This window comes from Girardinichthys multiradiatus, chromosome 24 (genome assembly GCF_021462225.1).
Source record: "Girardinichthys multiradiatus isolate DD_20200921_A chromosome 24, DD_fGirMul_XY1, whole genome shotgun sequence".
Lineage (NCBI taxonomy): Eukaryota > Metazoa > Chordata > Actinopteri > Cyprinodontiformes > Goodeidae > Girardinichthys > Girardinichthys multiradiatus.
The window spans coordinates 10,206,446-10,220,360 of record NC_061816.1 but is presented as its reverse complement, the minus strand read 5'-3'; the positions used below and the strand labels follow the sequence as shown (position 1 = coordinate 10,220,360).

Here is a 13,915-nt window from a genome sequence, read left to right as displayed (position 1 = left end):
GAGTTAACGGAAAATCCTACCTCAGAACATTTCCAGACTGAAACTTCAGTCCATTAGACCCATTTTAAAATATAAAATACAATAGTTCACCATCCATTTATGGCAGGAATTTCTACCTTTAAGCTTTAAACATGAACCTGCAAAAAACAGACTATGGCTGCAAGCAAGGACACAAGCAAGAAAGGTAACATGAAGGATGTGAGGAAATGAATGGCTCTAAAAGACAGGAAGGGAATGTACACTAGAAAGTAAAGAAATGACCTCAAGTAAGGTAGGATATGAAGAATGGCACATATGGCGAAGAACGATGAGGGGGAAAAATAAGGAAGGACGCAAGGAAAAGAGCAAAGGACAAAGGGAAAAAGAGCAGACTAGGAAAGACGAAAAATCCAAAACAAAAAACATGAGGAAATAGAAAGGATAGAGGGGAGGAGAATAAACCAAATAATAAAAAAAAGGTTTTCCAGACTTATTCAGACCTGAAAAATACCAAGATTTTTTAGTTCCAGACTGGACAGGAAATTTACTGTAACTAACACCATACATCACTGTAATGAATATATAACTATGTGTTGCTGTGTATGCACTTTATGGTCTTAAATAAAACTCAGTCTCAGAAGTACTCAATGTAATTTTATTGGTATTTTCTGGAATTCCATTTCACATCTGCAGGACTGCAAAGGGTCAAAACCAGAATGAGGTCGCACTCTTTTTACAGTCAACTTGTTTCAAGGTTTTGAGGCGTTAACCAACTACAGAATGAGTCTCTGTAAAGAACCCCCCCGTCGTCTTTCAGCTGCTACCTGAAGGGTCCGAGAACCGTTCAAACTTCCTGTGACGGCCAATAGAGAAAGCTGCTTGAAATCGACACACCCGTCCCAGACGTCGATGCACATAACCTAACCATGTGTGTTTTGAGTTAGCCACTTAACATCCTATTTTGAAATATATCCCGTCACCTGTGTGCGACAGAGGCCACCCCCCCAGCCAACACTGGGAACATAGAACAAGAAAAAAAAAAAAAATACAAAAAGAAATTTCACAGGAGATAGGCAGTGATTGCCCATTGTGCATTTTCACGTCTTTCAGCTCAGTCCAAAATAACGTCTCGCCACCCCCAAACTTCTACGGTCCAATGATTTGGGCAACTTTGAGCCCCTCAGGGCAGAGTAGCAAGACAGGTTGGGAAGCGTCCAGATCAGAGACGAGGCAACAGCTTTACTTTTATTCTCACTTCCTCGAGTACAGGATGAACGTCTTTAAGGATTGTGGCCAATGTCTTCCATCAAAGATCTAACCTGCTCCCGCAAGTTAGCTGAACTTCGGTTTTCTATGTTAGTCGGGCGAAGGTCGAGGTGAGGGTGAATCTGGCGTCCATACACACTACAGAGCAGGATGGAGAACAGGGAGTGTATGGAGGAGATCCAGGAGCTCTACGTTTCTTCATGGGCTTTTATGGAGAGTGGGAAAAAAAATGACAAGGTGAGGGTCCAGGTTCAGGCAGTGTTTAGTAGGTCCTGGATGGCTTTCTGCTGCGTCTCATTCAGGGTGGAAACACACTGTGTCCATAATCCTGCAGACACCTGGAGGAAAACAAACAAAAAAAAACAAACATCTTTGTTTACAACTCAGACAGTTTTTACAGAACGTTAGAGTTAACCCAACAAAATTATTTAGTAATCTGCTTCTCCCTTACTTGTACTTGACGGATGACATTTGCAAGTCGTTTGCTGCAAGCATCTTCAGTTTTAACAGACTCATTGGCGACGCCATCGGCTATGATGAGGAAAATTTTAGGAAGGTTGGAGTTTTCTGGCCCCAGAACAATCGGGTTGTTGCTGTGGAGAAGAGAAGTCCATAAGTTGACCCATTAACCTCAAACAGGCTTCTAAAACTTTGGAGTAACAGTCCAAATGTCTCCAGACCTAAATTTCCTCAACTCTCAACTACAAATGTTCACTGAATTTAAGGCAGGTGCTTTACAGAGGTCAGGATGGATGGATGCCATCTAAAGGACTGACTGACAACTAGGTGGATAACTGACTCGGGGATAGATGGACAGAAAGGTAAGAGGATGAATGGATGAAAAGGTAGACCGATAGAAATATGGAAGAATGAATAGATGCATGGACATACATGAGAAACTGAATGGAGGACTGATGGATGACTACCAAAGGGACAGATAGAAACATGGGAGGATGGCTGTCTTACCTCTCAATAAGGTCGCACAGGAAGTGAAACGTGTGAACGGCCTCCTCCTTGTCTTCTTTGAGTGGCAGCCAGCTGAGCCAGTGAGGAAGCACCTCACTGACGTTCACACACTCTGGCCGGAACCTCATGAGCTTTCCTACCGCAGAGATGCAGTTCTCTGTTGCATTAACGTTCTCCTTTGACCGAGAATCCGCTGCCTGGATGACACCGACCAGCAGGGGGAGTGCCTCTGCAACAACCAGACAAAAATATTCAACTAGAAACCGAAGAAGTGGCGACTAGACCAGATCAGCTGGTGTCTTCCTACCTGTGCAGAAAGGGCGATAGTTGTCTCCTCCATACTGAGCCATGACACCGACACCATAAGCAGCCGCCTGCCGGACCTCAGGGCTTGTGTCGCAAAGTGACTGAAGCATCGGCCGCAGGAAGTACTCTGCATATTTGAAAGAGGAGGGGCTGCAGTGCTCTATCACGTCATCAAAGATGCACAGACCCCACTGCCTGTCAGCCCACGGCCTGTTTGGACACTAAAAAAAAAATACAAACGGTGTCAGTCACTGCCCAACAGCCGAGGTTTGGACCATTTACTGTGTAAAAAAAACAAGGGTGCTGAACTTACGATTAGCTGAACGATGAGCTGCAGCAGCTGCTCAAACCAAGGAAGCACCTTTTCTTTGTAACTGCTGAACACCGAGTGCAGGATGTCTGACACTTTGGTCAGGATGTACACGTCATTCTCATCCTAAAAATCAAGTCAGAAGGAAAACATTTAAGGACTAGAAGAAAATATTTTGGATCATCTTAGAAACAAATGTTTTACATGTCCTCACTTAATACAGTAAATATATATTTTAACCTCATCCTGTAGGGTCTCCTCCACCTGCTCATCGTAGTCTTCATCGTGTCTTTTGGCTGTAGAGCACAAACATTTTCTCACTACAGATTGAGCCCATTTTTGCAGACTCCCACAAATTCCCACAGCTTTAGCCTTATTAAACCCAGCTTTGAGCTCTCAACACAAAAGCTCTCCATGAATTTAAAGATTTTTTTCCCCCTACTGGGGCCGGACTTTGAGAACTGAACCTGCAAAAATCATAGACCTGTGGTGTCCAAAATGCAGCCCAGGGGCCATCTGTAGCCCTTGGAATGATTTTTTGCGGCCTCACACCGTAATTCAAGAAGGGTCCAAATTTTGGGGCAAATTGACAGTTTTAAAAATATTTTAGGAAGGTTTTTAAAGATGAATAGACGAGAAACTTTTTGACCAATCGAAGAGAAAACCCATCGACCCCCACTGCCATCAGAAAATAGGAAATGTGCCGACATGCAAACTACTCTTAATGTTGATTTACAGACTGCTTCGTTCATCTCAGTGAACCATTGCATGCCCAGTTGTAGAAAATTAGCTTTTTTAAACTTTGGTAGCCCACCAGTTCTGCCTCTTTTGGCCTCATGGGAAAATGTTTGGACACCACTGGCGTAAAGTAATAGGAGTAGGGATGAATGGACAAACAGAAGGAGGGGGGCATGGATGATTAACAGATGAACCAAACGGATGGCTAGGTCGACATATGGACACAGCTAATAGAGAATAGGACAAGGAATAAAATCAGAATATTTAAATATTTTCCCATGCTTTTCTGTTTCTATACTTCTATACCCAGACATGGAAAATGCTCAGGTCTTCCAGAAAGTATACCAAGAACTGGACATAAAAAAAACAAACCAATATTTGGTTGGTTATGCCGCACCTTGTCTGAGCTCCTGGTTTTTAAAGTGCTCTTCCAGTTTCCCTTTCAGGATGCCCCCCAGTTCCTCAAAATGCTCGTTGTTCAAACAGCCGTCTCCCATCAGCTCAACGCACTGAAAAACAGAAAAAGTAGCCATCAGACCCAAAATACACAAGCACCTTCTCCGCACATTCAATATTCTACAATTTCCCCAGGATGACTTTGGTGTCCATCTCCACTCTGAGGAAAAATTAGGTGCTCTTTATTCAAGTTGCGTATCCAGTCACCAAGAGGGCGCTCACTGACATGGGGGAACAATGGACCGCCCCGCCCACCCAACACAGCTGTCCAGAATGTTATTTTACATAGTAATTTCCAACGAATAAAGCATTAATCTTGGATTATTTTAAGGCGGTTTGCATATAAAAAGCCAAGTAAAGTCAGCCAAAAACTTGTGGAAAGGGATTTTGATAAACAGTTTGTGATGCCGCGAGAGGAAAGAAATTCCAGTCGTGAAATTAAAGACGTTATAGCGCTTACACTTTAAAACCTTTAAATAACCACTTCGATCATTAGGGAAAGAATTTTGGATGCAGTATTCCAGGTTTATGACATGTTTGCATATCAGATGTAGTCATTTCTCTCTAGCTCTTGGAGCATAAAACACAGTTTCTGGTAGAGCTGTAGCTGCCCCTTTCAGCTTGATAAAACCCAGTTTGTTTCTGAACTGCATGTCGGTGGAACAAAGAAGCCTCTGAAGAGGTTCAGGGACTTACCTTGGCGAAAGAATGCATGATTTCAGAAAGGACGTCGGAGTCGGGCTCTGTGCCGATGGCCTTGATCAGAGCGTCGCACATGAAGTGCCACATCTGGGTGAGGTACTCCGGTCCGCGGACCCGAGCACACTCCAGGAGCAGGGGCATGGATTCAGCCGCAGCCACTCGCACACGTGAGACAGTTAAAGAAAACCATTCCCATCTTTATGTTGTTCCTACACATTTTATGGCAAAATTCCAGTCGTCCCCACATAGTTTTCAAGACAATTTTTGGAGCATAAAAGCATATTTACTGCACATTAAACAGATTTTCTATAATTAATTGACCAAGAACATCACATGAAACTTCAGAGGTTTAAGATGTGACAAATAAAAAGCCAACATGAAGGATATCATCGTGAAAGTAAAACTTGAGCAGAGGAACCATCAGCTTCACCACCTGCTCCGTGTACTCCACAAAACCCTCCTTCAGCTCTTTGGCATAGCACACCTAGAAGAAACAACGACTTTTATTAACAGAACTGGAAACTAGAAACTAAAAGGTGCAACGATTCCACAAAAGTACTACGACACAACACTAAATATGCTACAGGTTCTTAATTTCACTGAGCAGAGTCGATCAAAGGAACAACCATTTCTTGTGGTGCATAAATACTTTATGGTTTACCACAAAAATTATTTGTGGATCTGCTCACCAACATCTGGCAGGCGGTGGCCTTCTCCTCCAGGCCAGCTGTCTTTATTCCAAAACTCTGTTGATCTCCCAGGTTCACAAATTCCCATCCTTCATCCTCGGATATGTTCTCCATGTCCTGAGCTACAGTAAAGGCAAGTTCAGTCATGCTTCCTCAACTTTGAATTAAGAATCAGAACGACTCCTCTCCAAAAGGATGCAAACTAGATTTTCAGCTACTTACTGTCGAGGAGGGCCACCTCAGGCTTGATGGAGGCAGTTTTCATCAAGGGACCCATCACAACAGGAAGGTACTGCTGAAATTCCTTCCCCAGGATCTTGCACATCCTGGCCCAGGCTGATATCATGTAAGAGATCTAAAGTGCAAACAGAACCTGTCAGGATGACTTCAAAAATCTCAAATCTCACAAATTGAAGCATTATAAGTTATTTCTAAATGCTCCTACCTGAGGATCGTCATCTTCCAGGTCATTGAAGTCCGTCTGGGTTTTAAGGAGCAGCTGCATCACTGCAGAGGCATCTGGCATGAACTAATAGAGCACAAAGAGAAATAAGATTGACTGTAGCTGGAAGGAAACCAGTTTGTCCACACATCCAGGCTCTAAACACACCTTGTCCTTGCCGACAGCCAGGCCGATCAGACTGATGCACTCTATTGTTTTCCCTCGCAGCAGCCGAAGCTCTTTCTGCACAGCGTTCTCCACAATGTGCTTGAGCGAGGGCATGAACAGATCGTAATATGGCACAAACTTCTCCTCGGCGGTGTCGGCCACTGAGGCGATGGACGTCACCACCTGCTCTAGGACCAGCTTGGTGCCCTTCTGGATCAGCTGATGGAGCACACAAACTTTTAACACTTCCACAGCCCGGCATTTTTGAATGGAAACCCTGCTCACTTGGTATAAACATTACCTCCTGCAGCTTGGCCACCATGATGACATGAAGGTGCTGCACCAGGCTGTCCAGGTAAGGAATGAGCAGCGATTTGGGACAATCCTCTGTGAAATTAATGAGAGCAGCAGCAGCATGTGCCTGCACTCGTGGGTTGCTCTGGTCCTCCATCGTCTGGAGCAGGGCTGAGATAACCTGACAGGAAATACCGTCTTTAAAATTCACCAGAATGTTATTTATTAAGTAAACAAACCGCAAGCCGTTGACACTTTTTATTCCTCAGTGAAATATTTGCAGGTATAAAGCATCTTTTCAGGTACCTTATCATGGAACTTCTTTTGAAAGGTTGGAGCGAAGTCTGTGGCCATCTGTCCAATGGCATTACAGGCAGCATAACGGACTCTCGGGTGCTGAGAGGGTAACAGAAGCCAAACTCAACAGAAAACACGGCCAACAGTATAAACAGCAGCAGGGTGAACATCAAATGTTACCAGAAATATTCATTTAGAAGTCCCTTAAAATTCACCTTGACCACACTTTCTGCAGCCATCAACAAGCATCATTTTGCTTGGATATTCGACTCATATTGAGCTCATTTTATTTGGTTGCTCTCCTGTCAGATGGGGCATGCTCTCTTTATCTGTTCCAAACCCCGTTTCGATGGCTGATCAGGAAAATAATCCTATATCAGTCACCTAGCAGGCGATTTGAGGTAAATCTGAATAATTTAGAGATGGTCTTTGTTTCATTCTAGGCACCAACACCTCCGTATGCAAAACAGACCCTCAGCATGACGCTGCCTTTGTCATGCCTGACAATTGGTATCTTCTCCCACCTGGTCTTGCCTTATTATTCCTTTATCACTGTAGCCAAATAGCTCAATCTATTGGCACTGGTAAGAGACCAGTGTTCCAGCAGTTCATGGGTAACATCTGGTTCTTGGGCGTTTCCCCAGACTATTCTAACCAAGATCCATGGTTCTGAGGGTGTCAGTTTGGGTCAGATTAAACTTTTGATAGAATCGGATGTTCTTGCTGCAAAATGATCCTACACACAGACCAAACTGGTTTAGAAAGTGACAAATTCTGGAATAACCTGTGTAAAATCAGACCTCGAACCCAGTAAATCGATAAATTGCTGCGACGACATTCCACCGTTACAAAAAGTAAAAATAAAACAAGAGATTTTATGAAACCTTAAAAAAGGACCATCATTAATTGGACCTCAGTTTGCTCTTGATGAATGTATGCAAACATGAATGCTGAACATCTCCACAGCCGTTTCTTACGGGATCAGAGCAGAACAGCAGGACAAAGCTGACGATCTCTTGGAGAATGGCCTCCATCTGCTGGTGGCAACCTTCACCGATTGCAGACAGCGCCATCAATCCAGCGTGACGGTATTTCCAGTCAGCTGTCAGCAAATGGAAATAAACAAAACTTAGAGCTTTGTAATGGAAAGAACCAAGACTAAAATATAGAAATAAAAGAAAAACTAAAATCCAAACAGAGCAGGTTTACTTACGATTCTGCAGCATCTGCATTATGTGCTGTTTGATCATAGGCAAAATGATCTTTCCTCCCAAACCACAGGCAATTCTGTCAAGAGCGCTCTCCCCAGCCACAGCATTACTAATGAACCAAAAGAAAAATTCACTCACAAAACAGCCATTGAAGTTGCATCCTGAGAGGATTAGGTAAATCAATCTAATCTACTCTACTGAGAGCTCATTTCTATGCATTCCAGGTGGGAAAGAAGTAGCTGCAGCCTACCTGTCAAAGTCATCATCCTCCAGCTCATCAGCCATGGCCCACTCATCATCATCTTCCAGGTCTACCATCATTGTCAGCATCTGGGGAACTGAGAAGATAAATTTAGAAAAGTAAAAGTTTAGAAACAAAGAAAGACAAGTAAAGAAGCACCATTGCTTTTGCCGATGAACCACATCCTCACCACTCTGAGCTACAATATCCGTGTGTTTCCTCAGCATGGCCGCTGCAGTCTCCGATAACGTCACGATCACTTCCAAAGCCAACTGCCTCTGCATGTTTGTCAAGTTTGTGTCGGCACACAGCTGAGGGGACAGGGCACTTCTATAAGTCAACAGTTTATTCAACAGGCGCCAAGATGTCGGGTCTGATTTCCTGCCTGGCACTGAAGGCGTGGACGGGATTTTTCACATCAGAGTAACCCAACACACCTTCAGACAGAGCTGCAGCGTCGGCTCCAGGTTGGGTCTCAGGTACTTGGGTGCTGTGTCTGCAATTTCCACCAAAGACTTCAGTACCGAGTCATCTCCTTGATAGCATGACTCATTCACTGCCTGATCACAGGAAGACAACCATATTAGTCAGAGATGCATGAAATCCTTCAACACAATGTCCTCACGCCTATTTGGGCGCTTTAGCGTCTCAAAAACTAATATATCTACCAAGTCTAGGCACTGAAAGCTCATCTAGCTGGTTTAATATACCACTGGCATGCAGAAAAAAGGAAAAACAATTCAGTGACATGAGTGTAGCATCGTACCTGCAGGATTCCAGGAAGCAAGTCGGCAAAATGCTTCAGCAGAGCCGTATTGCTTTCGCTGGATAGAATAAAAGATGCTGCTGCCCGAGCTGCGAGGGTGCGAATCTAGAGGCACAAACAAATCCCTCATTTACTTTACCGTTGAGAGAGCTGGCAGAGCAGCAGAAACCAGGCACATTGTTGGGCTTTTACCTGTGGGTTTGCTTGGTCCTGCATGCACTGCACAAGCATGCGCTTGATAACTTCTAAGTAGTGCTGCTGCTGGTTGCCAAAGATTCCTGGAAAGTTCCTAAAGCGAAGGGAAGACAGTCAAGGGTCAGACACCAGTACATTCTCAACAGGTCAAGCAGCTCAGGGATCTGGAGCTCACCAGAATATGTGAAGGGCAGCTTCTCGCAGACCAACGTTGTTAGAATTCACAGAGTCAAACAGGAACTTGAGCACCTCTGGCCACTGGTTATTCCCATCATCATCTAGAGTTGAAGACTTATCATTAATGTCAATTTTTAGCGTGCCAATTCCCATCTACAGGTCCAGGATTGCATCCGAAGGCCACAGAGCCAATTCTCATAAAGTTAAACGCAGTTTTATCGAAATGATACAATAACTGGACCAAAGACTGATTAATTTGGCTTACTTTTATTAACTGACAAACTAATTGCAAAGTGAAACTAAGAGTTAAAGGTGTTAAAACTTCGGACGTTACCAATGAGGTTGCGGCAGAGCTCAGCAGCAATGTCGCAGACCTTCTTGCGAATGTTTTGCGACGTCTCCTGCTGGATGCTGGTCAGCAGTTCCGTCTTGATGACCGTCTGCATCTCCAGCGTCAAACCTGGGTAGATTTCCTCAAAGGAGGATGACAGCAGTCGCCGCAGCAACACCGCCGCCATCTGCCTGACCTGAGGAAGAAAAAACAAACAAACTCAATGGACCAACCGAGACCTAATAAGACCAACACTCCAAATTTATTCCTATCTGGGATAGAAATGCAAATGGTTGTCTTATTAGGCATGCAACAATTGCACAAGCCATTTGAAATTAAACATTAAGACAGTAAAAGTTGACAAAAGCTGCATTTTAAAAAGCATAGTCACTCTCTTAGCGCCTCACTGCCTGCTCCTGTTTCTGCAGTCTAAAAATATCGGCCTTGAGGTAAAGGAAAAGGGAGGAAGCACGAGGAGCCGAGCAGCTGGTCGAGTCAGAGTAAACTTAAACAAATAGCAACACGATGAGTCATGAAGCCGCGAGTTCCCACAAATGACAACTAGATTCTTTAAATGCCATTAGTACTTTTCAAAGCTAGTTGCTGACGCAAGCAAAGAGTTCCCAGAAGCTTAACAACCAAGTTTAAGAATGGACAGCACAGACGTTTCAGATTAGAACGTGTTTGTGTTTGATGTACAAACCTCCTCCGCGGCAGACGCATCTCTGACGGCCTGCAGCAGGAATGTGATCTTGTTCTGGCCTGGTATAGTGTCATAGGTTTCCTGTAAAGAAAGAATACACATCGATAAGTCTGACATATTCCCTTGTAACTCTCTGGGATAAGAGCAATCCTGTTTCATTTCACTACTTACACTTAGCAGACTAGTGTGCCTTTATGCAGATGAAGCTACTGTATTAATTGGCTTCTACTTTGAGGCGGGCTGCTACAACCTTCAACCTTTCAGGTGCTGCAGGCATCCCTGTATAGCTTACAGTTTGCTCTTAATGTGAATAAAATCATATTCTTATTATGTTCAGGTCAGATCTTTGGACTTTCTTTACTATGCTTTTCAGATGCTGTCTATCGCTGTTCTTTACCATCTTTTAACAACTTAATGGTACCCTATAATCTGGTTTCTTGGCTCTTGTTAATCCTAAGGAAGCAACAACAGATATATTTTTATCTACAAAGCCAAACAGGATGGTTTCCAGAGTAAAACACCTTGAAACGGTTTGCTTCCCTCGACCGACTTCCCCATTTTTATCCATAACTTGGTAAAACTGTGTTAGTCAACAACCAATATTTTAGGTATCTATAAGCCAGACCCTGTACTCTATTGAGGTTTACTGATTTTTATGATTAAAGTTTGTATTTAGATCATTTAAACTGACATTAAACTTGCAACAGTTTGCCTTCTACCTTAACCTCAACAGACATCCCAGTTTAATAAACAATTGGGAATTGTAGGCACACTAGAGGCTCTTAGGGGATGCAGTGGCACCTTGGATATGTGCTCTAAAGATGAAGTGGTTGGATATGAGAGGAGTGAAAGGTCAATGCAATCAGCTTTATCTGATAAAAACCACATTTACATATAATGTAGCCATGCCTGTTTAACTTCTGGGGGTAGCAGAGTAAATAGTTTCTGCATAACAAACAACAAAGGGAGAGGCAACAATGTGGCAACACTAAAATGATACCCAAATGAATGGAGTTTGAACCAGCAATGTTTTTTGCACTACATATCCAATATAGTGCATATAAACAACTGGCAACTCTTGTAAAAAACCTGATTTGTGGTTGCCTGACAAGATCTTCCAGTGGTTAATACAGATTACTAGTGTTACAAGGTACCAAAGCGCTTGCATGTGTTTAACACATTTTATGTCTGCAGTCTTGAAAAGGTTACTGCATCTAAATAACCAACCCATACCACATCTACATAATGTCCATCTCCCCGTTCCTAAAGGTTAAAGCTCCTCTAATGAGATGCCAAAGAATGTGCCGCCAAGTTGTCTCCTGGAGTGCGGAACACTGTTGCTGCACACTGCCAGTCAGATGGCTGAAAGAACAACCTTAAACATTTCCCTTGATTGCAAGAAAGACAAACTTGGTCTTTTGGGAACATTAATTAAATGGAAACTTACACTTCTTAAAAATAAAATAAAAAAGGTAATAATACACTTTGCATTTCTGTACTATTAGGTTTTAAAATATGCATAAGGTGGCCATTTTTAATTCCCAATCTATATTTTTCTATTTTGATGCGGCCCAATAAAGTCTGAAATAAAGGTGAATACGTCACACCCACTAAACGTTTGCACATCCTCTTTAAAAGTAATCAAAAGGTTCCCTGACCCACCTTGGTCACATTAAGCAAACTTGCTTAAATAAAAAAAAAAAGGAGACGATGTCATCCACTCCCATTTCCCTATAGAATAAGCACCTAAACGTTCAGGGGTTAGTTTTGAGCTATTAAAGTACGCTTTAGTATTGTAACATATGGATCAATTCCCATTATGATGTGCAAGGCAGAAAAGGGCAGTTTCTATCCAGGATGAATACCAATGAGCTTAGTATCCCGGCAGACAGGCTGTGCTTTATAAAGGAAAACGCTGACTCCCAGTGACGGGGGAGGGTATGCGTGATAAGATTCAACTACCTCATCCAAAAGTCGGCTACCAGGGAGGGAAACACAACAAAGCTTTTGCCGCGGTAAAAGAGGCTCATCGTGATGGTGGAGAAGAGCACAGGCCAGCTTAGTCAGAGGAAATCCTCTGACTAACTAATCTACCGAGGCTGAGTTGTGGCGATTGCCTTCATGAGTAGCTTTAAAATGAAGTGAAATTGGAAGCTCCGCTCTAAAACGTGTTTGTTATTCGGACGTTTAGTTAAAAACACCTAAGGCCGTTGCCCAATCACTGCCAGCATATCTTGCACTTTGAACTGGCTTTAAAAATCACACCATTCATTTTGGGGCTTGTGGTGCATCATAGCAGCACTACTTACTACTTGAACTTATACCTTCACACCGAGCTGAATTTCACTGTTTAGCGTTTAAGTAATGTGCTTGGAGCTAACCGAAGCTAGCAGAAACGATGTGGTAGCCCCTTAGCTCTACGCTACTTCCTGTCAGCTGGAGATTTCTGATTAGGACCCGAGAAACGGGATCCTTTCACTTTCTACCAACGCTCTTTTAACGCCACCAAGACAAACACAGTGGCGGAAACAGCGCGTCACAAAAGACCCAGTATCCCCAAGATCCGATTATGTCCACATTAACTACGCAACACTGTAGTAGTTAGCCGCTAGCTGGCCGTTTGTCGGGTTCACATCACACGTGGGCTACAAGTCTGACGCGACAGCTCAGAGCGCGCGGCCAACCTCAACGGCTATCGGGAGCTAGCTTCTGTTTTCTACACTTTCCCGGCACAAAAACGGTGTCTTTTCTTACCTCTGCTTGTTTCCTGACATTGTTGTCAGTGTTCATAAGGTTCCCCAGCAAGAGGTAGAACTGCTGCTGTTCCGCCATTGCGGTGAGATCCAAAAAAGACCAACCGCGGGTGGAGAAGCGGTGATATGAACCCGGCAGACCCTGCTTTGGCCGCACAATTTAGCGATCCCATTATTGGCTGGATTATTAACTATACCCACCGCCTATTGGACCACGAACTAGCAGCGGGTGCACGCTATTGGCCAATAGGGATTCTTTGTGCTTATTGGCTTAGACGACACAGAAACGTAAAGACGTTGTTTGTATTGGTCATCAGTGAACTGCGGAAACGCGGGAATTTATTAAATGAATGCAAGGAGGATAATATATCGGTACATTTTCTCCAGGAATCCAACTACTGTATAAGCGCTAAGAAATCACAACAAATACATAGAACGTGTCAAACAAAAACAGTCGAAATATTTCTATGATCAAATGGATTAAAATCCTGAATTAAACTTGCTGCCTAAGACCTGTTTCACACCATCAAATGGCACAAAAACATTTTAATTTGGAAGATCAGACTAACTTCCTGGCTGATGCCTTGAGATGCTGCCTCAATATGTACACATAATGTTCGGTCCTCATGATGCCCTCTATTGTGTGAGCTGCACTAGTCCCTCTTGCAGTAAAATACCCACACCATAATACTGCCTCCTCTGCTGGAATGGTGTTCCCAGGCTAGCAAGATTCCCACCTTTTCTTCCAATGTAATAATGATCTTTAAAGCCAAACATTTCAGTTTTATGGCATCTCTCTAAAGGTTTTTGCAAACTATAACTTGATTTTTTTACATTGCTCTGGCATTTGCCTTACAGTGCATGTAAACCCAATTTGCTGCAGATATTTCAATGCTATTCATACTTGTGTATAATTGTTTAAACT

General features: G+C 43.3%; 1 protein-coding gene across 1 annotated transcript; it reads right to left on the bottom strand.

Moving 5' to 3' along the window:
• Positions 1–613: 613 nt before the first annotated feature.
• Positions 614–13,158, bottom strand: kpnb3 (karyopherin (importin) beta 3). The gene is made up of 26 exons (XM_047354907.1): positions 12,992–13,158; positions 10,238–10,318; positions 9,538–9,730; positions 9,202–9,304; positions 9,024–9,120; positions 8,832–8,936; positions 8,503–8,625; positions 8,256–8,376; positions 8,075–8,162; positions 7,827–7,933; positions 7,591–7,715; positions 6,623–6,712; positions 6,324–6,497; positions 6,023–6,241; positions 5,858–5,941; positions 5,635–5,767; positions 5,413–5,534; positions 5,111–5,207; positions 4,718–4,890; positions 3,963–4,074; positions 3,068–3,123; positions 2,831–2,953; positions 2,519–2,738; positions 2,212–2,440; positions 1,697–1,838; positions 614–1,583 (listed from the first exon to the last, which is right to left on the bottom strand). Exons 1-26 carry the CDS (start codon positions 13,067–13,069, stop codon positions 1,497–1,499), a joined length of 3,282 nt encoding a protein of 1,093 aa, XP_047210863.1. The 5' UTR covers positions 13,070–13,158; the 3' UTR covers positions 614–1,496.
• Positions 13,159–13,915: the final 757 nt, after the last annotated feature.

Coding starts and splice junctions, on each gene's coding strand:
- kpnb3 (XM_047354907.1), bottom strand. CDS start 13,069: ATGGCGGAACAGCAGCAGTTCTACCTCTTGCTGGGGAACCTTATGAAC. Junction 6,713..7,590: donor TGCTGTTCTGCTCTGATCCC/GTAAGAAACGGC, acceptor TTACCCTCTCAG/CACCCGAGAGTCCGTTATGC. Junction 2,954..3,067: donor AGGAGACCCTACAGGATGAG/GTTAAAATATAT, acceptor CTTGATTTTTAG/GATGAGAATGACGTGTACAT.